At 39.2% G+C, this 27433-nt stretch overlaps 1 protein-coding gene across 3 annotated transcripts in view; it reads right to left on the minus strand.

The window, feature by feature from the left end:
- Positions 1-22264: 22264 nt before the first annotated feature.
- Positions 22265-27433, minus strand: part of LOC126175559 (vesicle-associated membrane protein 7) — a 48215-nt gene continuing 43046 nt past the window's right edge. For all 3 annotated transcript variants that reach the window (XM_049922411.1, XM_049922409.1, XM_049922410.1), the window contains exons 5-7: positions 25900-25967; positions 25721-25813; positions 22265-23378 (exon numbers count right to left, since the gene is read on the minus strand). In XM_049922411.1, coding sequence (XP_049778368.1) covers positions 23310-23378; positions 25721-25813; positions 25900-25967 — 230 coding nt within the window. In that variant the 3' untranslated portion in view covers positions 22265-23309. The remainder of the gene's footprint in view (positions 23379-25720; positions 25814-25899; positions 25968-27433) is intronic.

Genomic DNA, 27433 nt, shown 5'->3' on the forward strand with positions numbered 1-27433 from the left:
TTACCGCAGCGGTAGTGTTAATGGAGCATGTACTTCTAGGCTATGCAGTGTCTAGTGTATTATTCCACTGCCTTCCCCTCCATGCAAATCTAATTCTTCTGTTAGTATTTGTGTATCTATAGAAAAATGCTTGAATTGAAGTGTCTTTTTTGTTTTGTTTTTAGGAACTCTTGTCATTTTGATTTGACACTTCCCATCCACGTGGCTAAATACTTGAGCATTAGCAAGCACTGGTAGCTCAGTACAGTGCACAGTTCATAGAATGCATTAGAATTATCTATCGAGCATGAGAAGTTTTATTGTCAGACAGGAGTAAAAATTGTGTACAGGGTGGACCAGAACTCTGAGAAAATTTTGAAGGTTGTTGAGGGAATTTGAGTATTTTGGTGTAAGGTACCTGTGGTCTCCAGTGGTTTATTACAGCGTAATTAATTACGATTTATTCAGCTCTGTTGCCAGAATTATCTTTGTTTCTAGACGCTTCTGTACAGATGTGAAACTGCTGTTGTGTGGTTGCCATTGCAGCAGGAACAGTTGACCAGTGTCATTGTGCTGCTTTTCTACTGCATTCAGTGGGCCCATAAAGAAGATGCATATTGGTCAGTTCTTCAACAGTAAACATATCCATACAGCTTTGTCTCTCTGATAACATACAACACTGCCGAAAATAGAAATGAGGGACAGGACCAAGCAGTACTGAATGCAGGTGTGAGGACCAAGGGTAAAGTGGATCTTATTGTTGTCAATAGCAACTACCAGGAGAGAACGGAAAAAGTTTGTTTCCAAAAAGACACACAGCACACTCTGTTGACATTTGCACTGTTTTACAGATATTTCCATTGTGATAAGGATACAAGGGGAGGGGGTGTAAGAAATCAAAGACAATGTAATTACTCTGTAATGAGCTACTAGAGACCACACATCCCTTACACCAAAACACTCAGAAAATGCCCCTGAACAACCTCCAAAATTTTGTTGCTGGAGTTATGGTTCATCCTTTATGTACTCATTTCTCTGGTTTGCTCAGTGAGCATAAATAAGTTTAAAAACAAACAATAATAATAAAGTAACAATCATACAACCTACTTTCAACCTTCCCACTCCATCCCTCTGTCCCTGAGGAAGGAAATTTTACTTCTTAAAGCTAGGAAGTATAGCCATTTTACTTTTACAAGGAGATTTGAGAAGACAAGGTATACATTATTATCGCAGGTCAAGTAACTTTTATTGAACGCAGCACTACACTTAAAGCGGCACAGGTACATAGCATTCCTTTTCAACATAGTTATCAAATCTCTGTAAACAGCAGTAAATTGATGTGCATTTCAATTATATTTTTATGTGGCTATTGTGCAAAGAGTTGGTGAACAGAAATTCTTTTTTATGTGCGTTAGCATATCTGTGTAGTGTAATATAAATCGAATGTAATAACAGGATGTTTATATGGTGTGAATTTTAATGAGAGGTAATTTAGTGTAGTACAGATTAGCACTTCGATGCAATGAATAACCTTACTTTTCTATGAATTCTGAATTCAATGTTGCGGTCAGTTTTAAATGAAATGAATGAGACTATCGCTTCTGTATGAATTCTATATACAACAATGCTGACAGCTAAATGAAAGCTTCAGTTATATTTCACATGTCTTGGCTTTAACTTCATATGATTTAGCAAAAGTTATCATCAACTGCATTTCAATTACCACTTCCCTAAAAGTATTTAACATATTTCATTGATTACAAGTTGTGCTAAAAGAATGGAATATGATGATACTCTATCCACAAACTTTTACCTTAACAAGCTCCATTATATATGATTGCAGAATTCTCACTGCTAGAGAGATTTATGTGCTGGTAACATCATTGATATTCGGTGTAACAGTGTCTTCTTCTTTAAGAGAAGCCTTTAAAGCGCAATGAATTAAACTAAACTGCTTGTCAAATGTAATGTTTGTTTTGCAATGCATCTGTTAATGTGGGTGTTTTTTTTGTTTTTTGTTTAATAGCTGGTGCAACCGACAAATCCATAATCAATTATCAGCATTGGTGTGCACTCTCCCTCTCACCCATGCAACCTCCAGGAGTAGATTTAATAATGAAAAAAAATAGAAGTGCAGGTAAGCTACTACATACAGCATAGTGAACGCCTTATTGTGGCCCAGATAGACACGAAGCCCATGCCTACTACAGTAGTACAAGTTTATATGCCACCTAGTGCCGCAGATGATAAAGAAATTGAAGAAATGTGTGATGAGATAAAAGAAATTATTCAGATAGTGAAGGGAGACCAAAATTTAATAGTCATGGGTGACTGGAATTTGATAGTAGGAAAAGGAAGAGAAGGAAACGTAGTGTGTGAATATGGATTGGGGGTAAGAAATGAAAGAGGAAGCCGCCTGGTATAATTTTGCACAGAGCATAACTTATTCATAGCTAACACTTGGTTTAAGAATCATGAAAGAAGGTTGTATACATGGAAGAACCCTGGAGATACTAAAAGGTATCAGATAGATTATAAATGGTAAGACAGAGATTTAGGAACCAGGTTTTAAATTGTAAGACATTTCCAGGGGCAGATGTGGACTGACCACAATCTATTGGTTATGAACTGTAGATTAAAACTTGAGAAACTGCAAAAAGGTGGGAATTTAAGGAGATGGCACCTGGATAAACCAGAGCTTGTACAGAGTTTCAGGGAGAGCATAAGGGAACAATTGAAAAGAATGGGGGAAGACATACAGTAGAAGAAGAATGGGTAGCTTTGAGGGATGAAGTAGTGAAGGCAGCAGAGGATCAAGTAGGTAAAAAGATGTTGGCTAGTAGAAATCCTTGGGTAACAGAAGAAATATTTAATTTAATTGATGAAAGCAGAAAATATAAAAATGCAGTAAACAAAGTAGGCAAAAAGGAAAACAAACGTCTCAAAAATGAGATCGACAGGAAGTGCAAAATGGCTAAGCAGGGATGGCTAGAGAACAAAAGTAAGGATGTAGAGGCTTATCTCACTAGGGGTAAGATAGATACTGCCTACAGGAAAATTAAGGAGACCTTTGGAGAAAAGAGAGCCACTTGTATGAATATCAAGAGCTCAGATGAAAACCCAGTTCTAAGCAAAGAAAGGAAAGTAGAAAGGTGGAAGGAGTATATAGAGGGTCTATACAAGGGTGATGTACTTGAGGACAATATTATGGAAATGGAAGATGATGTAGATGAAGATGAAATGGGAGATATGATATTGCGCGAAGAGTTTGACAGAGCACTGAAAGATACGAGTCGAAACAAGGCCACCGGAGTAGACAACATTCCATTAGAACTACTGACAACCTTGGGAGAGCCAGTCCTGACAAAACTCTACCATCTGGTGAGCAAGATGTATGAGACAGGCGAAATACCCTCAGACTTCAAGAATAATGTAATAATTCCAATCCCAAAGAAAGCAGGTGTTGACAGATGTGAAAATTACCGAACTATCAGTTTAATAAGTCACTACTGCAAAATACTAACATGAATTCTTTACAGACAAATGGAAAAACTAGTAGAAGCCGACATCTGGGAAGATCAGTTTGGATTCCGCAGAAATGTTGAAACACGTGATGCAATACTGACCCTATGACTTATCTTAGAACTAGATTAAGGAAAGGCAAACCTATGTTTCTAGCATTTGTAGACTTAGAGAACGCTTTTGACAATGTTGACTGGAATACTCTCTTTCAAATTCTAAAGGTGGCAGGGGTAAAATACAGGGAGCGAAAGGCTATTTACAATTTGTACAGAAACCAGATGGCAGTTATAAGAGTCGAGGGACATGAAAGGGAAGCAGTGGTTGGGAAGGGAGTGAGACAGGGTTGTAGCCTATCCCCGATGTTATTCAATCTGTATATTGAGCAAGCAGTAAAGGAAACAAAAGAAAAATTCGGAGTAGGTATTAAAATCCATGGACAAGAAATAAAAACCTTGAGGTTAGCCGATGACATTGTAATTCTGTCAGAGACAGCAAAGGACTTGGAAGAGCAGTTGAATGGAATGGACAGTGTCTTGAAAGAAGGATATAAGATGAACATCAACAAAAGCAAAATGAGGATAATGGAATGTAGTTGAATGAAGTCGGGTGATGCTGAGGGAATTAGATTAGGAAATGAGACACTTAAAGTAGTAAAGGAGTTTTGCTATTTGGGGAGCAAAATAACTGATGATGGTTTGAAGTAGAGAGGATATAAAATGTAGACTTGCAATGGCAAGGAAGCGTTTCTGAAGAAGAAAAATTTGTTAACATCGAGTATGGATTTAAATGTCAGGAAGTCGTTTCTGAAAGTATTTATATGGAGTGTAGCCATGTATGGAAGTGAAACGTCGACGATAAATAGTTTAGACAAAAAGAGAATAGAAGCTTTCGAAATGTGGTGCTACAGAAGAATGCTGAAGATTAGATGGGTAGATCACGTAACTAATGAGGAGGTATTGAATAGAATTGAGGAGGAGTTGGTGGCACAGCTTGACTAGAAGGAGGGATCGGTTGGTAGTACATGTTCTGAGGCATCAAGGGATTACCAATTTAGTATTGGAGGGCAGCGTGAAGGGAGACCAAGAGATGAATACACAACGCAGATTCAGAAGGATGTATGCTGCGGTATGTACTGGGAGATGAAGCAGCTTGCGCAGGATAGAGTAACATGGAGAGCTGCATCAAACCAGTCTCTGGACTGAAGACCACAACAACAACAACAACAACAACATTTTTCATGTAAACTACAAGATGGATGCTCATCATTCCATCCTGGATTTTCCATTGTTTGATACTCGCAATTTCTTTAGATATATTCTTTATATTGAAGAAATTAAATAAGTGGTTCAGTGTTCAATTATGTAACTTCCGTGACAGAGTCAGTACTTTCTAGTAGCCTGTGTATGTGATCTTTAGATTGATAGTGCAAAGCCCTAAGTAAACAACAAGAGGGCCCATTTTTATTTGTCATCTTCATACTTTGTAACTTTTAGTTCAGCTGCCTGCAACACTGCAGTTGACTTGGGTGGTTTGAGAAGCCACGTCAGGGATTGCACGGCCCCTCCCACCGGAGGTTCGAGTCCTCCCTCGGGCAAGGATGTGTGTGTTTTCTTAGCATAAGTTAGTTTATGTAGAGAGTGTGTGTGTGTGTGTGTGTGTGTGTGTGTGTGTGTGTGTGTGGTGTGTTTTGGGATCAATTACCTCAGCAGGTTTGTTCCTTAGGAATTCACACACATTTGAACTTCTTTTTTTTTTTTTTTTTTTTTGTAGTTGAGTACGGTAACGTAACCTGTACGGTAACGTAACCTGTAGTTTAACAAGTTTGACAGTCCAAATTCTTGTCTGAAAGATAGCAGGATTAGCATTTATCTTTTTTGTGTCTATTGTTTTAATTTAAAAAATGAAAAACCCAGGATGGAATAATTACATCTCTCTCTCTCTCACACACACACACACACACACACACACACACACACACACACACACACACACGACCACAGTCTCTGGCTACTGACACCAGTGCATGTTGGGAGAAGCGATCTGGGTGGTGAGGGTCAGGAAGAAGCTGGAGCAGGAAGGGGGTGGGATAGCAGGGTAGGAGGTGGGACGGGGGTGGTAAAGTGCTGCTTGTGGGAGCATACAGGGACGAGGTCGAGAGAGGGTAGGGCAGCTTTGTGCAGTCGAGCAGTTGGACGCAGGGCACGGAGGGGGAGGGGTGGCAACAGAAAAGGAAGAAGTAAAGATTGTGGTTATATTGTTGGAACAAAGGGTTGTGTAGTGCTGTATTGAAAACAGACATGGCAAAAGGTGGTAAAGGATAATGACTAACTACGGCCGAGGCCAGGAGGGTTCCCACCTGTGCATTTCACAAAAGGAAGGATCCAGATGGCACAGGCTGTGAAGCAATCATTGGAATGAAAAGAGTTGTGTAGGGCAGTGTGCTCAACTGGATGGTCCAGCTGTTTCTTGGCCATCACTTGTTGGTTGCCAGTCATGCAGACAGACAGCTTTTTGGTTGTCATACCCATGTAGAAAACAACATAGTGGTTGTAGCTTAGCTTTTAGATTACATGACTGGTTTCACAGCTAGCCCTGTCATTGATGGGATAGGTGATGCTTGTGACAGGACTGGAGTAGGTGGTGGTGGGAGAATGTACGGGATCTACTCCCATCCTGTCACAAGCATCACCAAGGCAGGGTTGTATGTGAAACCTGTCGTGACCTACAAGCTAAGCTGCAACCACTGTGCTGTGTTCTATGCGGTTATGACAACCAACACGTTATCTGTCTGCTTGCATGGCCACTGATAAACTATGGTCATAAACAGCTGGACCACCCAACTGCTGAGCATGCAGCCCAAAGTGATGTTCTTCATTTCAATGACTGCTTCATAGCATGTGCCATCTGAATTGTTTCTACCAACACCAACTTTTCTAAATCGTGGACGTGGGAGCTCTCCCTGCAATATAGCCTATGTTCCTGTAAGCGTCCTCGTCTCAATCTTTGCTAGTCATCATGCTCTACCCACCTATCCCCTTCCCTGTTCTCATTCCAGCACAATATAGCCATCTATTCCATCAACACACTCACAATCTTTACTTCTCTCCTTTGCCACTGCTCCCCCCACCCTCTGTCTAACTTCCTGACTGCATGTAGCTGCCATATCTCTCCACCTTGTGCCTATATGCTCCCAAAAGCAGCACATTACCATCCTCCTCCCTGTCCCAGACACCTCCTTACCCTCACCACCCAGACTGCTGCTGCTGCTCACATGCTGACCTCAGCAGCCAGAGACTGGTTGCAAGCGTGTGCGGCCAAATGCTTACTTGTTTGACAGTCTTTTCGTTGTGTCTATCTGCGACTCAGAATATCTGCTCAATGGTGAGTAGCAATCTATCCCTTTCATAATATTGTGGTTATTGTTTTAATTTGAATTTTAACAGTTGGATGCACAGGGAGTGCACTTTCTGTGTGCAGGCACAGGAGGAGCTGACTATCACCTGAAGTGCTGCTTTTTTTGCACAAGGTTTCTGCTGCTGAGGGACCTTTCAGCATACCTGACATGGAGCAACCGTACTCACCACAGTGAGAAAGTGTGTGTGTGTGTGTGTGTGTGTGGGGGGGGGGGGGGGGAGGAAGGTCATAACGTATTCACGTAATCCAAGTTGGAGAGTCAGTGTGGGGTCTGGATGTCTGGCCTCGTCCATCCACCCTTTTAGTGAACAAGTGGTCGCTCCATGAGCAGGGTCTGAATTGGCACACGAGGAGGGTTTGCCAATTATTGAGAGTTCTCTTGTCAAACACATGGTGGAACTCCTTACAAATGTGTGTCCAGGACTGAAAAGAATGCTGGCGTGATATGTCTGCCAGTGGGGAAAATTCGAGATGCAGAGACAGCACTGCCTGCAGGTATCGGGGGTGTAGGGTGCAGTCATTTACAAGTTGTGGCTCATGTTAGCATCAATGATGTCTCTCACTTGGGTTCTGAGGCCATCCTCAGTTCTTAGGGGCAGTTGGGAGAAGTGGTGAAAAATGCTGATCTTGCTCCCATGGTGCAAGAAGTGCTCGCCATTTGCAGTGTTGCATCCAGAATTTTATTGTATTGTATTTATTGGTCCTGTTGTCTGCAAAAGCATTTTTTTTTTTCAAACTTATTTAAGGTTACAATAATATAAAGTATTTACAGGGTGACAGTTACTGAACTGTGTGAAATAAAATCACCATAGCTTCTAAACAGTCTGCTTTGGAACGTTCAAACTGCATGGTTGGCCATGGGGCATGATGGGAATTAGTATGCACATGCATACACACGTTGTTGTTGTTGGCTATTTGCAGGCCTACTTTGCAAGCAATAACAGCCCAACTAAAGCTCAAAGGAAGTCTGTGACCAAGTTCAATCTGAAGACACCCGGTCCAAGAGTACTAACAGTCAAGAATTAGATTTGCAAGTTTGTGAGAATGGGTAGTCTTCGTGATGACAAATGTTGGCAATGTCTGTCATCCAAAAAGTGTGAAAACACTTGAAAACATTGAGAAGACATGCACTGTGTTTCAGACAAGTTGCACAACAGGTGGGAATCAACCAGGAGGCCTACATCTCCTCCCATACAAAATTCAACCAATCAGCCATTAAGTCCCAGGGCCATGGATCAGCGGTAGTGTTTCGCCAACATATTGGCCACAGAATTGATGAACAGGACTTTGATGTGAATATGGTTTGGTTTAGCGACGAAGTCCACTTTCATTTGGATGGGTTCATCAATAAGCAAAATTGATGCATTTGGGGGACTAAGAATCCACATTTCACGATCGAGAAGTCTATTCAACCTCAGCGGGTGACTGTATGGTGGGCACTGTCCAGTCATGGAATAATCGGTGCAATATTCCTTGATGGTACAGTGACAACTGAATGGTACGTGAAGGTTTTGGAAGATGATTTCATCCACATTATCCAAAGTGACTTTCATTTCGACAAGATCTGGTTCATGCAAAATGGAGCTCAAACCCATCAAAGCAGAAGAGTGTTTGATGTCCGAGAGGAGCACTATGGGGACTGCATTCTGGCTCTCAGGTACGCAGAGGCCACTGGCATGGTCATTGATTGGCGGCCACCATATTCTCTGGATCTGAACACATGTGACTCCTTTCTGTGGGGCTATATTAAAGAGGAGGTGTACAGCAATAACCCAGGAACCATAGCCAAGCTTGAAACAGCCATTCAGGAAGTCATTGACAGCATCAATGTTCCTAGATTTCAGTGGGTCATGCAGAATTTCGCTATTTGTCTGCGCACATCACCACCAATGATGGCAGGCATCTCGAACATGCCATAACCTAAATCCGAATATCAGTAGTGGCGTTTACCTGTTGAATAAAGTGTCCGCACACTGTAGTTTTTTTTAGTTCAACAATTATTTTACACACACACACACACACACACACACACACACACACACACACACACAATTCATAAATTAAAATATTCTTCAATACAGTAAAAGCAGTGATGCTGTTAATATGACTTTAGAGATTTTCCAGAGGTTTTGACCTCGGTAATATCTTTTATGTTATCAGCAAGTTTATTATAAAATTTGACTCCCATAAGGAAAGTACCTTTCTGGCACAGAGATGCATTGATTTGGGTTGTGTGTAAAATTTTATGTTTTGTCTGGTAAAGTGATTGTGAATATCACTGGTTTTTTTTTATGTCTGCAGTCCTTACCTATAATATGTATTTTAAGAATGTAAGGGGGTTCTATAATGTATACACATGGTAATGGAGGAATACCAGGTATCAAACAGGGGTTTGCAAGGATCTCTAGGTTCGCATCCAAACACGATTCTTATGGCCCATTTTTGTAGTATGAAAGTGCTATTAGCTGTTTTACAGTTTCCACAGAGTGTGGCTCCATATTTAAGCAAGAATACAAGTACGTGTGCTACGCCTTCATTACTGTTTTCCCACTACAGCATGATTTTAGTGAACAAAGAAGGTAAAATGTCTTGTTAGTTCTGCATTAAGGTATTCAACGTGCTTATTCCATTTTACATTGCTCTGCAAGCCAAAGTCCTAAGAATTGGTTTCAGTACTGTTACCAACTAGCTCATCATCGATGGAGGCAAATATTATGAACATGTCCTTGTTTGGAACATTGTGGAATTTTAGTATGATTTTTTTTACTACTTATTATAAGCCGGTTATACTGTGCCCATCTGCTGTTTTGTGACAATGTTTACTGATTACTGTAATTGTTCATTGTTGTCTCTTTGTAGTAGAATCTTGGTCTCATCTGCAAATGATTGTTTCATGCACATCCACATTTAAGTTGAGATCATTTATATACAGAAGGAACAAAAGGGTGTCCAATTACTAATCCTTGGGGTACACCATATTTGTTTTCTTTATAGCCTGACAAGTGTTCAGATACAGTTTTTAGGTGGATATTTTTATGCCTGATGCACACTACATACTTACAATTGCACAGGAAGAAACTGATCCAGATGTTGGACAGACCTCGAGTACCATATTTTTCAAGCTCTGAAAGTAGAATCTTATGGTCCATCATGTCAAAACCTTTTGACAGGTCAATAAATACTCATATTGATTCCTGTTTCTTGTTCATCAGGATTCATATGGAATTGATGCACACTCAAATAGCAGTAGTCGTTGATCTCTTTCTGAATCCACGTTGTCCATTGCATCTGGTTTCAAGCCAAGTGGAGGGTATAAACCAGAGGCTCTGTTGACTGTGTGACAGTCTAGGCTGCAGAGTCCTGGATCTGCTTTATGGTATGGGGAATTGTAGGACTGCCTGTGATTGATCAGGGGTGCATTACATAAAAGCAGCACCTACTCGGGTAGTGAATGCTTGTGGACAGCACATGGAGTTTTTTAGGCTAAGTTGTAGATTTAGGTTCTCTGCACTATGGTTGCCAGTCAATTTTTCAAGAGTGAAATCAGCTCGTGTACAAAGAAGAGACACTGTCAAAATTTTAACAGTAAATTGCTGAGCCTTTGTAACAAAGTTTACTGTCTTCCAGAAAAGCCGTCATGCACAAATTAAACTTGGAAAGGGAACCTGAAATAGAAAGCTTCAAAACCTTTAACAAGCATGGAACATACACTGAAAAGATAGGTTGGATGCCATGCAAGAGAGATTGTTTATTGCAATCGAGAAAAATATTGTGTGTATGAGATTGAGTCTGACTGCAAAGTTATCTGTACATGCATAACCAACCTACAGAACCTCTAGTTGAACACTGGATGTTTTCATCGGTCACGCGATTCCGCCCCAACAGGTGTAGAATCACCCAAAGTAAGTCTATGCTCAGTAGCAAGGAAGCATCTGTTGGAGGTGACTACTCTACAGAATACAGACTGGGTCATCCACAGATTCATTGCAGGTGGTACCAACAGTCTCATGACGTAGTTACACACACACACACACACACACACACACACACACACACACACACACACAATGAAAATATTTTAGATTTTATAGTTACAGACACACATATGCCAACTAGCTCCACAGATGATGAAGAGATTGAAGATAGGTATGATAAGATAAAAGAAATTATTCCAATAGTGAAGGGAGAAAAAAATTTAATAGTCATGGGGTAGTGGAATTTAATAGTGAGAAAAGGAAGAGAAGGAAAAGTTGTAGTTGAATATGGAATGGGGGCAAGGAATGAAAGAGGAAGCTGCATGGTAGAATTTTGCACAGAGCACAACTTAATCATAGATAACATCCGAAACTGAGAAAAGGTGGGAATTTAAGAAGATGGCATCTGGATAAACTGAAAGAGCCAGAGGTTTTACTGAGTTTTAGAGAGAGCGTTACGGAACGACTGACAAGAACGGGGGGAAAGAAATCCAATAGAACAAGAATGGGTAGCTTTGAGAGATGAAATAGTAAAGGCAGCAGAGGATAGAGTAGGTAAAAAGACGAGGGCTAGTAAAAAAAAAAAAACCTTGGGTAACAAAAGAGCGATTGAATTTAATTGATGAAAGGGGAAAATATAAAAATGCAGTAAATGAAGCAGGCAGGAAGCGCACAATGGCTAAGCAGGGATTTAGAGTACAAATGTAATGATGTGGAGGCATCTATAACTAGGGGTAAGATAGATACTGCCTATAGGCAAATTAGGGAGAACCAATTGCATGAATATTGAGAGCTCAGATGCAAAACCAGTTCTAAGTAAAGAAGGGAAGGCAGAAAGGTGGAAGGAGTATATAGAGGGTCTATACAAGGGCGATGTACTTGAGGGCAATGTTATGGAAATGGAAGAGGATGTAGATGAAGATGAAACGGGAGATATGATATTGCATGAAAGCTGCACTGAAAGGCCTAAATCAAAACAAGACCCCGGGAGTATACAACATTCTATTAGAACTACTGATAACCTTTGGAGAGCCTGCCATGACTAAACTCTACCATCTGGTGAGCAAGATGTATGAGACAGGTGAAATACCCTCAGGCTTCAAGAAGAATTTAGTAATTCCAATCCCAAAGAAAGCAGATGTTGACAGGTGTGAAAATTACCGAACTATCAGTTTTATAAGTCACGGCTGCAAAATACTAACACAAATTCTTTACAGGCAAATGGAAGAACTGGTAGAAGCGACCTCAGGGAAGATCAGTTTGGATTCGATAGAAATATTGGGACACATGAAGTAATACTGACCCTATGACTTATCTTAGTAAATAGATTAAGGAAAGGCAAACCTACATTTCTAGCATTTGTAGACTTAGAAAAAGCTTTTGAATGGAATACTCTTTTTCAAATTCTGAAGGTGGCAAGGGTAAAATACAGGGAGAGAAAGGCTATTTACAATTTGTACAGAAACCAGATGGCAGTTATAAGAGTCAAGGGGCATGAAAGGGAAGCAGTAGTTGGGAAGGGACTGAGACGGGGTTGTAACCTATAACCAATGTTATTCTATCTGTATACTGAGCAAGCAATAAAGAAAACAAACGAAAAATTTGGAGTAGGAATTAAAATCCTTGGAGAAAAATAAGAACTTTGTGGTTGGCCAATGACATTGTAATTCTGCCAGAGACAGCAAAGGACGTGGAAGAGCAGTTGAAGAGAATGGACAGCATCTTGAAAGGATGATATAAGATGACAAAACAAGGATAATGGAATGTACTCAAATTAAATCAGGTGACTCTGAGGGAATTACATTAGGAAATGTGACATTTAAAGTAGTAGATGAGTTTTGCTGTTTGGGGAGCAAAATAACTGATGATGGTTAAAGTGGAGAGGATATAAAATGTAGACTGACAATAGCAAGGAAAGTGTTTCTGAAGAAGAGTGTAGATTTAAGTGTCAGGAAGTCATTTCTGAAAGTATTTGTATGGTGTGTAGCTATGTATCGAAGTGAAACATGGACAATAACTAGTTTAGACAAGAAGAGAATAGAAGCTTTTGAAATGTGTTGCTACAGAAGAATGCTGAAGATTAGATGGGTAGATCGCGAACTGATGAGGAGGTACTGAATAGAATTGGGGAGAAGAGGAATTTTTGGCACAACTTGACTAGAAGAAGGAATCGGTTGGTAGGACATGTTCTGAGGCATTAAGGGATCACCAATTTAGTATTGGAGGGCAGCAACAAGGGAGACCAAGATATGAATACACTAAGCAGATTCAGTAGGATGTAGGTTGCAGTAGTTACTTTGAGATGAAGAAGCTTGCAAAGGATAGAGTAGCATGGAGGGCTGCATCAAACCAGTCTCTGGACTGAAGATAACAACAACAACAACAACAACAACAAGTTGCAGACACACTTGACATATTGACAGTGCAAATATAAATTAATGACCATGACATCATAGTGACAATGGCTACTGAAGTTCATACATCTATCAAGAAGACTAGGAGACATTCTATGTTGTAAAGGGCAGATAAGCGGTTGTTAGCATATTCCTTACACGATTAATTGACATCATTTAGTTCAAATATGACGGACATAGAGGAATTCTGTAAAAAGTTTAAACTTGCAGCAAATTGCACTCCGGAGAAGTATGTGCCAAGTAAATGTACTAAGGATGGAACAGACCCACCATAGTTTAATAATTAAATTCAGAAAACGCTCAGGAAACAGAGATTGTTGCACTCAGGGTATAAAACAGGATGTGGAAATGCAGATAACTTACACAATTATATGTTACAAAAGACATTGCCAAAAACCTGAGCAAATTCCAGTCCTGTAAAATCACTAAGCAGGTTCAAGGCTTCTAACCATTCATTCACTCTTTGACCAGTCTGGTGTGGCAGAAGACAGCAAAAAGAAGGATGAACTTTTGAATTTTGTGTTTAAGAAATCACGCACACAGGACAATACGTTCCCCGATAAGCGAATGCCTTAAAGACATCTGTATTTTATGGACTATAACACTTTTTTTTCCTTGAAAAATTGCCTCCAAAATTCAGATGCATCTTACACTCAAAATTAATACAAAAATGTCCAGTGTTTGATTTAAAATTCCTGTCAGTCTTCAAAATGGCCAAATATTCGATGCCGTGGGCAACCTATCGGTATCTGGCAACACTGGATTTAACTGGTAGTAGCAGGGCACCAGTGGGACGAACACAAGTTGTGGGGATTCACAGGCTTGCTAACACTGTCTCACTCCTGCCCCACTATCACAAACCAAGAACACTGTCTAGCCTATGATGTGTCATAGCAGTCTATGGTGCCAGTGAACTTGAAACGAAAGTGATGTGTGTTACTTGTAACAGTACAATATTTTTGTCAGTAGCTAGTTTTGAAATAGAAAATAAATAAAAAGTATTCAAATGATCCACTCTAAATTGAAAGTAACAGCATGTGCAGAAGACCGTGGAAACAGAACAACTGAGTAGCATTTCAGCCCTCCACCAACAGACAAAACCATTCGTGACTTAAAAGCTAGTTAAGAAGAACTGAAAAAAATGAGGAAGACTAAATGTGCAAATAGAAAATTGAATGCAAAATGGCCAAAACTAGAAGATGACATTTCGAAATGGATTCGAGGTCACTGTCAAAATGGCACTGGAATTAATACAAAAATGATTCAAATACATGCTCGTAAGCTAGTGCTAAAGTGGAACTTAACAGACTTTAAGGGTGGAGCTGGTTGGTGTTACAGGTTTAAGAACCATCATGGACTTTGTATGCGAACTAAAACCAAAATATCACAGACAATGCCACAAGAGTATGAAGAGAGAATGTTATCTTTTCATTGCTTTATTATTCAACATCAAAAGAGAACCAGTGTGGAACTGAGCCAAATAGCGAATACGGTTGACCTCCTCCGACATTTGATGTGCCGAGTAACAGAACTGTTGCCATGAAAGGTGCTAAAACTGTAACTATAAAAACAAGTGGACCTGAAAAAATGCACTACATTTTTATGTTTTCATGCTGTGCTGACAGTACTAAAGTCAATGATCATTTTCAAGAGCAAAACAATGCCAAAACCTTCTGAAATACCGCCAGGTGGTGGATTTCACACACGATAATACATCAGTTTAGTAGCCATTTTAAAAATTCTTTTAAAGAGAAACTGAGGTAGGGAAATGCAGAGCTTGCTGTTATTCTGGGAGGACTGACTTCACAATTGCAATCTCTTGATGTCTCAATAAATAAACCATTTAAAGTGTATATGAAAGAGGAATGGAACAAATGGATAATGGATCAAACCAACATCAATTCATGCCAAAAGGAGCTTTAAACTTACTCTAGACCACAACAGTTTTATCCACTGACATTTGTTTGAGTGTAGTGAGGGAAGACATCGTTAAATCTTCCAAGAAGTGCAGCATAAGTAACGCTCTCAATGGCAATGAAGACCAACTTATTTATGAAGAGGACGACGACGAATATGAAGAAGAAGAAAGTTCAGAAGACAATCTTCAGGAATTTTAAAGGTCAGTTCAGTTTTATATGCCAAGGTTTTTTTTTTAGTCTGGCTTTGCAATCTCATAATAAAAATGGTAAAGATAATATTTTTAAAAAACTGCTTAAAAATTAAGGTGTGTCATATGGTAAGTAGTAGAGCCCAGTATGTTGCCTAGATGGCGATAGTTCATCAGAGAAGGGTATCGTCCAGAGTGCCCCACGGAAGTGCGATGGGCTCACCCTTGTTGCATATATGTAAACAGTCTAATGAATACAGTAAGCAGCAACCTGCAACAGTTAGCCGATGACGCTATCGTGTACGGAGAAGTGTCATCACTGAATTACTGTAGGACGATACAGGGTGATTGCAACATTATTTCTAGTTGCTGTGATGAATGGCAGCTCAGACTTTCTTTAACAGTCTGCAGTGAAGCACTGTGTCAAACACTTTCCAGAAATCTAGGAATATGGTATCTGCCTGGTGCCTTCATCCATATTTTGCGGGGTATCGCGCGAGTATAGGACAAGCTGAGTTTCACGTGAGCAATGCTGTCTAAACCTACACTGATTTGTACATAAAAGCTTTTCTGCCTCAAAGAAATTTATTATATTCGAACATAGAATACGATAGGGAGCAAACTGGTGTTAAGTATATACGTATGCAAGTCTCCGGGTCTGTTCTTTTACCCTCCTTTTATACAGGAGTCACCTGCGCTCTATTCCAGTCACTTGGACCTTTGTACTGGGTGAGAGATTTGCAATAAACACATACTAAGTTGGCCAATGCCAGCGTCTACACTCTATAAAACTGAATTGGAATTCCATCCACACTGGGTGACTTATTCATTTTCAACTCTTTCTACTGTTTCTTTATGTCAGGGATGGCTGTTTCTACATTCTCCATACAGGAGTGGATGTAATGATCAAACAGTTGTATGTCTGGAGCTATTTCAGTCAAATATTATGTAAAATACATATATTTAACTCATTATTTGTACAAAAATATCACAGGCTTATATACCCCGACCACTCCTTGGGTGTGAGAAGCTGCAAGATGAAAAAAATATTTGTTAACAACCAGTATTTACCCCGACCACAGCTTTAGGGGTCGCTAGAATTCTTCATAACAGTGACAATGATGTTTCACCTCTAGAGTTGGGGGACAGGGATCATGCAAAGACAGTGACATACCAGCATATCTCTAATGCCTGAAGTAATTTCTACCAAAATTGGCACACACATCACTTGCTGTCTAAAAATTTACATCTACATCTACATCATTACTTGGCAATTCACTATTAAGTGCCAGGCACAGGGTTCATCAAACCACCTACAAGCTACAGCTACTTCTCTACCCTTCCATTCTTGAACAGCGCATGGGAAAAACAAACACTTAAATCTTTCCATGCAAGCTCCGATTTATCTTATTTCTATATGATGATCATTTTCCCCTATGTAAATGGGTGCCAACAAAATATTTTCACACTCAAGGAGAAAGTTGACAGTTGAAATTTCATAAAAAGTTCCTGCAGCAATGAAAAATGCCCTTGTTTTCCTCAGTCAATCCAATCTGATGGTGATCTCAAACTGCACAGCAATACTCCACAAGAGGACGGACAAGCATAAAGTAAGAAGACACTTTAGTAGACCTGTTACATTTTCTAAGTGTTCTGCAAATAAATCACATCTTTGCTTTACTTTCCCCACATTATCTATGTGATTGTTTCAATTAGAGTTATTTGTAAGTATTTAGTTGACTTCACAGCCTTTAGATTTGTGTGATTTATCATGTGACAGAAATTTGAGGACTCCTTTTAGTACTCATGTGGATGATTTCACACTTTTCATTATTTAGAGTCAATTGCCACTTTTCCCACCATACATATAGCTTGTTTAAATCTGTTTTACAATTCGTTTTGATCATTTGATGACTTTAAAAGATAGTAAATGACAGCATTATCTGCAAATATTCTATGAGGGCCAATCAGATCATCTCCTAAATCGTTTATCAGGAGCAGTAGCTGGCCTGTAGCACTTCATTGGTTAACAAGATATTACTTATGTTTTACTCGATGACTTTCTGTCAGTTACTACTAACCTTGACCTTTCTGACAGGAAATCATGCATCCAGTTGCACAATGGAGGTGATACTCCATAGGCACACAATTTGATTAGAATTTCCTTGTGACGAATGGTGTCAAAGCACTTGGAAATCTAAAAATATGGAATCAATTTGACACCCCTGTAGCTAGCTCTCATTAACATGTGAAAATAAAGACCTAGTAGTGTTTCACAAGAACGATATTTTCCGAATCCGTATTGGCTATTTGTCAATAACTGTTCGAACACAGTTTGTGTTGCAAAATCCTACTGCAATTTGACATTAGTGATGTGTGTCTAATACATCGGATTACTCCTATTTTCTTTCTTGGGTATTGGTGTGTGATTTGTACAACTTTCCAGTCTTTGGGTGCAGATCTTTCTATGGGTGGGCAATTGTATATGATTGCTAAGTATGGAGCTATCATATCAGCATACTCTGAAAGGAAATTGACTGGTATGGAATTAGGAGCAGAGGTCTTGCCTTTATTAATTGTTTTAAGCTGATCGCTACACCAAGGATATCTACTTCTACTAAGTCGCTCATATTGGCAGTTGTTCTTGATTTGAATCTAGAATACTTACTTCATCTTCTTTGTGCAGGAAAATCTGAAAACAATGTTTAGTAACTCTGCTTTTGTGGCACCGCAATCAAGAACATCACCATTGTTATCATGCAGTGAAGGTATTGATTGCACCTTGCCCTTAATATACTTTACATATGACGAGAATCTCTCTGGGTTTTCTGCCAGACTGAAACAGGGTTTCATGGTGGAAATTGTTAGTCATCTCAAATTGAAGTTTGTGCTAAATTTCAAGCTTCTATAAAACTTCAACAATCTTGGGGATTTTATGTCCTTTTAAATTTGGCATGTTTTTTCTTTTGGTTCTGCAACACTCTTCTGATCTGTTTTGTGGATCATGGGGGATCAATACCATCTGGCATATTAAGAAACCTTCAGTAGGGCTGAGGGTTTGGGGTGAGAAGGGGTAACATAAAAGCATGTATCAAGAACATGTGGAATCAATTTCAACCAAATTTGATATATAAAATTATTGTATAGAGTGCTAGTGATAAGCAGTGACATAAAGAAACAATTGAAGATGACACGTTGGTATTCCTTTCCTGTAAGTAGCTGACTTGGGATACTTTAAAAGTACAAGGCTCAATATGCCTTTTATCGGCCTTTTTTTCAAGGATGCAAAAAACAACTAAGGTCATACGCTCCCATGTCAAAACTGTAAAACACAAAGACGAAGACAGGCGCTAAAAAGACTAGACGTCAGTCCCAATCGACGAAAGATAAGACAGCTAAAAACAGGGATGTGGAGAAAGGTCTATAAAATATGCCATAGAACAACAGAGGTCCATAACTAAAAATTAAATGGGCTTTGTCATATTGCCACAATAGATGAAAGGTAAAACATGGCCGACACCCCGTACGTCATTTGCTGAAATAGCCGATATCTCAGATGGCAAACACAAATGGGGACAGGAACTTAAGCGGTAAAAAAAAAAAAAAAAAAAAGGGCATTCCATCAGGAAATGGTGGACAGTTAAAAGTTGGGTGTAATGTGCACAATGTGGTGGGGGAGCATCACTTAACACATGGCAATGACTAAAAAGGCAGCCCCCAATACGTAACCTAGTTAAAGCGGCCACCTCATGGAGATAGGGCCGAGAGGAGGTCGTCCGAGCAGCTGGGAGAGGCTTAATAATCCGGAGCTTGTTCCCTTGAAGGGAGGACCAGTGGTGATGCCTAAGTGACACCACCTGCCGACTGACAGTAACACAGAGATCATCAGAGGGAAGGTAAGAACTGGTGGACTGAGGTACGAGGACTGCAACCTTGGCAGCAGCATCAGCTCCCTCATTTCCCGTCAGACTGATGTGACCAGGAACCCACATAAACATCACAGTGGTTCCATCAAGAGTGAGCAAGTGACAGCTTTCACGGAACCATCACACTAATGTATGGCTGGTGTGCAGCTCACGGAAGCTTTGAAGGGCACAGAGTGAGTCTGTGTCGCTGGATATACGGCATGGCCTGGTACAGGGCGAAGAGCTCTACTGTAAATACTGAGCAGTGTCCCAGAAGCTGATACCGAAAAATGGTGATGCCAATGATGAAGGCACACCCAACACCACTGTCAGTCTGAGAGCCATCAGTGTACACACAGATACTATCGTGAAGTTCCACACCAAGACATGAAACTGAAGGCGACAGAGCAAGGCTGGAGTAGTGTCCTTAAAAAGCAAATGAAGGCCAAGCTGTGAAGGGTTCACACCGATCAGGAAATTTACAGGGAGCATTAAGTTAAGCTGTCGGAGCAAGAGCCAAATGCGAACTCCAGTAGGTAACAGAGAAGAGGGATACACCCCATACTGGCAATCAAAGGAGTTATTGAAGAACAAGGCATAGGATGGGTGACCATGCATGGTAGACAAAAGGCAGATATATCTGCTGAGGAGAAAGCATGGCGGTATGACAGCAGTAGTTCAGCAGTTTCTGCAGACAGACTATCAACCGGGCTAGTGTAAAAGGTGCCAGTGGTGATGGTGGATAGTACTGAGACAGGGTAAGAGGGACAGATGTGCAGATGCATAAACAAAACACCCATAGTTCAGTTTCAAACGGACTAGGGACTGGTACCCCAGGAAGTACAATTGAGAACATGTATGATACAGAGACCGCATACAGTTGGCTGCCAGGTAAGACATGGGAAGGCCAAGAAAGTTTCCTATCGAGCATGAGCCCCAGGAACTTTGTAGTTTCAATGAATGGAAGAGTAACAGGCCCAAGATTTGAGGATAGTGGAAGAAACCAATTGTGCCACCAGAAATTCATACAGATGGTTTTGTCAGTGGAAAAACTAAAGCCTTTGTCAATGCTCCACGAGTCAAGACAATTGAGACACCGCTGAAGATGTTGCTCAATGAGACAAGTCTGTGGAGAACTGCAATAAATGGCAAAATCATCAACAAAAAGGGAGCCGGAGATGCCCGGCAGGAGACAGGCCATTATAGGATTAATGGTGATAACAAAGAGGACGACGCCCAAATACAACCCAGAACTGTTGCTTGCTTGTATCAAACTATCGTTAACTACCGTATTTACTCGAATCTAAGCCGCACTTTTTTTCCGGTTTTCGTAATCCAAAAAACCGCCTGCGGCTTAGAATTGAGTGCAAAGCAAGCGGAAGTTATGAAAAATGTTGGTACGTGCCGCCACAACTAACTTCTGCCGTCGAATATATGTAGCGCTACGCAGGCATGCCTTGTAGACACAAAGACAAATACTAGCGCCAAAACCTCTCCGTCAGTAAATAAATTAAAAAGAAAGTGGAAGACGAGCTTTTTTTCTCCGTCGCGAGTTTCGACCACTGCATTTTCATACATTATTCAGCGAAGTAAATACAAATTCCGTATTGTTCATCTTCGAATGTAGCACAACTTCAGTGTACTACGAAAATCTGACTGGCAAGACTGTTTGGGATGTTTGTCAATATTGCCAACTCTACATTCTGAATTTTTTCCTATCTGTGAGAAGAGATGGTTGCTAATAGGAACCTGATGAAATTTGAATCACACACAGTATTCTCTTCACCATAAGAATAATACGAATATAAACATTTTGCCATGTATTCTTTCGTGTTTGCTACTATCTCATTTAAATCCTGTCTGCCTAATAAACTACGAAACTAGAGTGAGACAACAGCAAACACGGAAGGATATACGTATCGTGTCATGTTTATATTCGTATTATTCTTATGCCTAATAGTGATACAGTCAGAAATTAAGCACGGCAAGTGACTAGATTTTTAAATCTAAGATGACTAATTTCTGCGCAGAATTTGATGTAATAAAAAGCGGCCGCTAAGATTTTCAAACGGAGAAAAATTTTCGCCTAACTCTCGTTCAGAACATGTTCTATCATACGCAGTCTATTATTTGATTCTTGTTGATCATTATCAAAGAAAGCAGCAGTGTAAGTAACAACAAATAGCAGTCTCTTGCCATTGTTTCGCTAATGAGACGATTCCTCTTTTGTTTTTTTTTTTTTAATTGTACGCGGCGGTAGCGCGCACAAAAGCAAGCCATGCCGCGAGCCGCGACAGGCCGTAAACACGCACTATCAGAATGCGACAAACAATGCATGACACGGTGCAGTAATGCATTTTCAGCTTAAGAGTGATGCAAACACCTATAACAAAGAAAACGGCACTTATCAGATCAAAGCAAAATAAGCAATCGATTCAAACCAGACGAAGCACGTGAAAAAGGAAGGGTACCCGTATAAATACGGACGGAGCGCCTGACGCATACCAATGGCCAATGGCTAGGTGGTAAAGCTTAACTGCTAAGCTTACGACTCGAACCAAACTACTGTAGCTGTATCGTCATTCATTCGACCTAAATTGTCTCTCATATTACAATGGACCAACTTTGTTTCGATTTGGAGGTGCGGCCTAAAACTTTTTTCTCCCCTTGAATTTCGAGTCTCAAATTTCAGGTGCGGCTTAGATTCGGGAAATTATTTTTTCCTTTATTTCGAGTCTCATTTTTCAGGTGCGGCTTAGATTCGAGTGCGGCTTAGATTCAAGTAAATACGGTACCTGGTGCTTTGCAATGCTCACTACTTAAGAAATGAACATGCCTTTAAAATTTCTTTTACATTATCATGTAATCATTAATGCAGACCTCTCATTTGCACTTGTGAAAAACATATCAACTGAAACACTTTTAAAAACATACTTTTACTAACAATAATTGAAAACAAGCTGCTATAATAATAATAAAACAGACAAACTGTGTTGTAAGCAAATATTACATCTGATCACTGCTAATAAAATATTTTTCTTTAGACCACTGTTAAGACACATGACAGTTAACAAACAAGCATCAACATTCATCTCACAGATAAAACCATGGTGAGAAACAGAATGCACTGAAACCTGTGAGTGTTTCTGGTTGTTCCAAATTAACTAGTTCTTCCCAGAGAACCAGATGGTAAAACCTATGTCCTACAGAAAACATGTGATCTGTACACAAATCTTACCCATAGCTATTAACACAAATAACTTCTCTGAGACTGTTTCAAACAGGTTCATGTGGTACACGTAGCACAACACAACCCGGATCTCTTGCCATCAATAATTAACTTATATAAATAAAGATGAAACCACATAGAAAGAACAATGCTGCAATTTGTCAAAGAGTTTGTTGATGAAGTGTTACTAGTATCTGCAGCCACACAAATCTAAATAATTCATAGATTAAGTTTTAAATTTTAAATGTTACAACACACTTTGACAGCAAAGCTTTAAAGACATTTTATGATTATTTTCTTTCATCTAAAGATAGCAGCTGGCTTCTACTTGACATGCTAACTGAAAAGGATTCTTGCCTTTTGCCACTGCTCCCTCGACCATTTTAGGAGCACTGCAAAAATCTAAAGTGGACACTTCTGACACAGCATATTCTTTTCTTCATTTTGCTCGTGGCTTCATCTATACTGTGAGCAGTGACCAGTTTCAAAAATTTAATTACTTTTACACATTCTCTTACTCTGGAATTTTGCTGTATACAACAAATATATATTACAACAGTCACAAAATGGATTTCATCGGGCAGAAACCAGAAAGCTATTAATATACAATGTGATATGAAAACATCTATAAAACTTTTAAGTGTGGAACACTTCAACATGTCATTCTTTCACTTTTCAGTCTGATATGGCAAGAATTTAATGATTTGCCACATCTTCATTATGTATTTTAATCTCCTGTTTGACTGTCTCACAAACGTGATCCATCTAACTGCCCACACAGTTCTGCCATGCCAAACCACCACATGCCATTGATACGATGAAGTAAATCAGAACCTACAAGAAAATTGCAGACAAACACAATTAGCAAAATGAAGTTCATATTTATGAAATGTAAAATTTTAGCAGTTATACATAAAATTTTAACAGAAAATGTAAATTTCAAAAACAAGAGAATCCTAGGTATGTCTTCCCACAATCTATGATATAGAAACAGTTATAGTGTGTTATTAACCAACAAATAATAAAAACATAAAAATCAAGTTTTATTTACTTAAATTTTATCACTATAAGAGAAAGCAATTATTATGACACTGAAATAATGTATGATGAGATAAAATAAATTAGTTATGTAGTTACGCGAGATGAAAATTTATGTTATGGGAGGAATGGAATTTGATAATACGAAAAGGAAGGGAAGGAAAAATAACAGGAGAAAATAAAATGATGGGAAAGTGATGAAAGGGGGAGCCACCTGGTAGACTTTGGCACAGAGCACAATTTAACTGTTGGCGACAGTTTTTTTTGTCATCAGTCTATTGACTGGTTTGATGCGGCCTGCCGCGAATTCCTTTCCTGTGCTAACCTCTTCATCTCAGAGTAGCACTTACAACCTACGTCCTCAATTATTTGCTTGACGTATTCCAATCTCTGTCTTCCTCTACAGCTCCCTCTAGTACCATGGAAGTCATTCCCTCATGTCTTAGCAGATGTCCTATCATCCTGTCCCTTCTCCTTATCAGTGTTTTCCACATATTCCTTTCCTCTCCGATTCTGCGTAGAACCTCCTCATTCCTTACCTTATCAGTCCACCTAATTTTCAACATTCGTCTATAGCACCACATCTCAAATGCTTCGATTCTCTTCTGTTCCGGTTTTCCCACATTCCATGTTTCACTACCATACCATGCTGTACTCCAGACGTACATCCTCAGAAATTTCTTCCTCAAATTAAGGCCGGTATTTGATATTAGTAGACTTCTCTTGGCCAAAAATGCCTTTTTTGCCACAGCGAGTCTGCTTTTGATGTCCTCCTTGCTCTGTCCATCATTGGTTATTTTACTGCCTAGGTAGCAGAATTCCTTAACTTCATTGACTTCGTGACCATCAATCCTGATGTTAAGTTTCTCACTGTTCTCATTTCTACTACTTCTCATTACTTTCGTCTTTCTCCGATTTACTCTCAAACCATACTGTGTACTCATTAGACTGTTCATTCCGTTCTGCAGATCATTTAATTCTTCTTCACTTTCACTCAGGATAGCAATGTCATCAGCGAATCGTATCATTGATATCCTTTCACCTTGTATTTTAATTCCACTCCTGAACCTTTCTTTTATTTCCATCATTGCTTCCTCAATGTACATATTGAACAGTAGGGGCGAAAGGGTACAGCCTTGTCTTACACCCTTCTTAATACGAGCACTTCGTTCTTGATCGTCCACTCTTATTATTCCCTCTTGGTTGTTGTACATATTGTATATGACTCGCCTCTTCCTATAGCTTACCCCTACTTTTTTCAGAATCTCGGACAGCTTGCACAATTTTATATTGTCGAATGCTTTTTCCAGGTCGACAAATCCTATGAAAGCGTCTTGCTTAAGATTAGACAGGTAGATTAGATAACTAACGAAGAACTGCTGAATCACACTGGGGAGAAAAGAAATTTAAGGCACAACTTGACTAAAAGAAGATATGGGTTGATAGGACAATGAGGCATCAAGATCAAAGTACCATCACTCAGTTTCATAATGGAACGGGGGCAGGTGGGGTGGGGGGGTGGGGTGGGGGGAGGGAGGGGGGGGGGGGAGCTGAGAGAAAGAGAAAGAGAGAGAGAGAGAGAGAGAGAGAGAGAGAGAGAGAGAGAGAGAGAGAGAGAGAGCACTAGTTGGGCAGATGTGAAGAATCTTGTATGGATTTGACTAGCATGGATAGTTGCATCAAACCAGTCATCGGATCAATGACAATAAAAACAACAAATTCGTTTCAAATACTTACAGCAACAGTTTCTGTCATACTTTGTGTCACTACTTCTTCTGAGGAATAACATACATTTGATACAATATAATTTTCTGTACTACAACTGAGTCTTATCTGTTATAATCAATGTGTATTTTGACCACAATGATCATGTGAAATCTACACACGAAATGTTGTAAGGCAGATCAAATTCTCTTAACTGAATTAAGGTTTCCTTCCTTTTCTTTTTTTATGTAGATCAAAATAACTAGCAGATATGCCTCCAAGACGCACATTATACTTCCAAAACAAAAGAAGCCAAATCTGCCACAAAACCAAAGGCTCTTCTAAGGCAATAAGGAATTTCACATGATTAACAGATAAACTAATATCAGTAATGAAAGCAGGATACACCAAAGGCCTGCAAACTCACTACTCACCGTAATAACTACTCCAATAATAACATAGAGTTTGACATTCTTCCAGAACATTGACCTTGCAAGATTTCGGCTAGTTTTCCGAAAAGTGACAGACTGGAAATAAAGATACAGGTATCAGAATGTGAGGTCACATATCTAACAACAATTCTGTACGTTCCTAAACAGTACTGGGTACTTACATTTGCGCTGAGATTTTCAGTCTTGTTCACCAGAAGCTCCAGCCTTTCCCCTCTTCGTGCAACATTTTCTGTGAAGAAATATTTTCACTTGAAATAGAGTGTCTATGCCAGGTTGGAATTACAACTTAATATAGTTATATCATTCAAAATAAGCAGATGCCTCTACCACTCTTCCTTTTTTCCTCCTGCCACCCAAAACATCCTTTTTTCCATTTAATTTCATTTCACTTGGAGTATTTCTCAATAGTGGTAAGGTGTGCATTTGCTAACAATGAACCATTATTTGCTATACTACACCTCAAGCCACATTTTTTCCAGAAACATGTTGCCTTTGTTCCAAGACACTGTGTCAAGGATAACTCCTTGGCTATCATTGGAGATTTCTCATTTCTTAAGATCCATGTGTATTCTCACACATACCAGAGAGGACTTTTATTGAACATTTGTTCAGTTATGTAATGGCATAATAAATTTCACTTTTGTTTTCTCCAAAAAAATTCCTGCCCCGAGATACAGGCCTCTAAAAATAATACTGTGAATGCCATTTTGAAGATGCGAATTTCAGAATTTTTTAAAAAAATGCTTTATCTCTGTAACAGTTCTAGATATTTTGTTAGAGTTTTTTATTTGAAATATAATTGCCTTATTATTACAACAGTATTCTCCTTATTGCCTTATGATTACAACAGTATCCTCCGTTTGGACATATCTGTCAAAGTTCTTTTACTGTTGCCTTTTGAATTTTTTTTATAATTTACAGAAAAAAATTTTTTTTTCAAAAATGCCAATCCAGTAAAGTTAGATTTTGTCTGTTGATTAGCACCATGTAGTACTACAGTCTTTGTAAAGGAGAGCTTCCACTTTTAAGTTCGACAGGTTTTATTTTAAAAAATCCTTTTTTTTAACTTTCAAGGGTAATGTGCGTTTCAATGAAGTTGTTTCTTACTAATTTCTTTATTACAGTGTTTATTTCTATTGTCTTTGTTGAAGTTATTTCTTACTGCTTTCTTTGTTGCAGTTATTTCTTTTCCACTTTCATTGCTGAAGATATTTCTTTTCCACTTTCATTGCTGAAGATATTTCTTTTCCACTTTCATTGCTGAAGATATTTCTTTTCCACTTTCATTGCTGAAGATATTTCTTTTCCACTTTCATTGCTGAAGATATTTCTTTTCCACTTTCATTGCTGAAGATATTTCTTTTCCACTTTCATTGCTGAAGATATTTCTTTTCCACTTTCATTGCTGAAGATATTTCTTTTCCAGTTTCATTGCTGAAGATATTTCTTTTCCACTTTCATTGCTGAAGATATTTCTTTTCCACTTTCATTGCTGAAGATATTTCTTTTCCACTTTCATTGCTGAAGATATTTCTTTTCCACTCTGTTGCAGTTTCTTTGCCATGCCTGTTCATTGCAGGTTTCTATATCTTAGTTGTTCAGTGCTAATTTTTTTAGGGAAGAGGCTTCTAAGAAATCTGAGACCATCCAGTGAGTTCTGCATTTTCACGAGGAATTTGCCAGTTGACATAGTTG

This window comes from Schistocerca cancellata, chromosome 3 (assembly GCF_023864275.1).
Source record: "Schistocerca cancellata isolate TAMUIC-IGC-003103 chromosome 3, iqSchCanc2.1, whole genome shotgun sequence".
NCBI classification, from domain to species: Eukaryota; Metazoa; Arthropoda; class Insecta; order Orthoptera; family Acrididae; genus Schistocerca; species Schistocerca cancellata.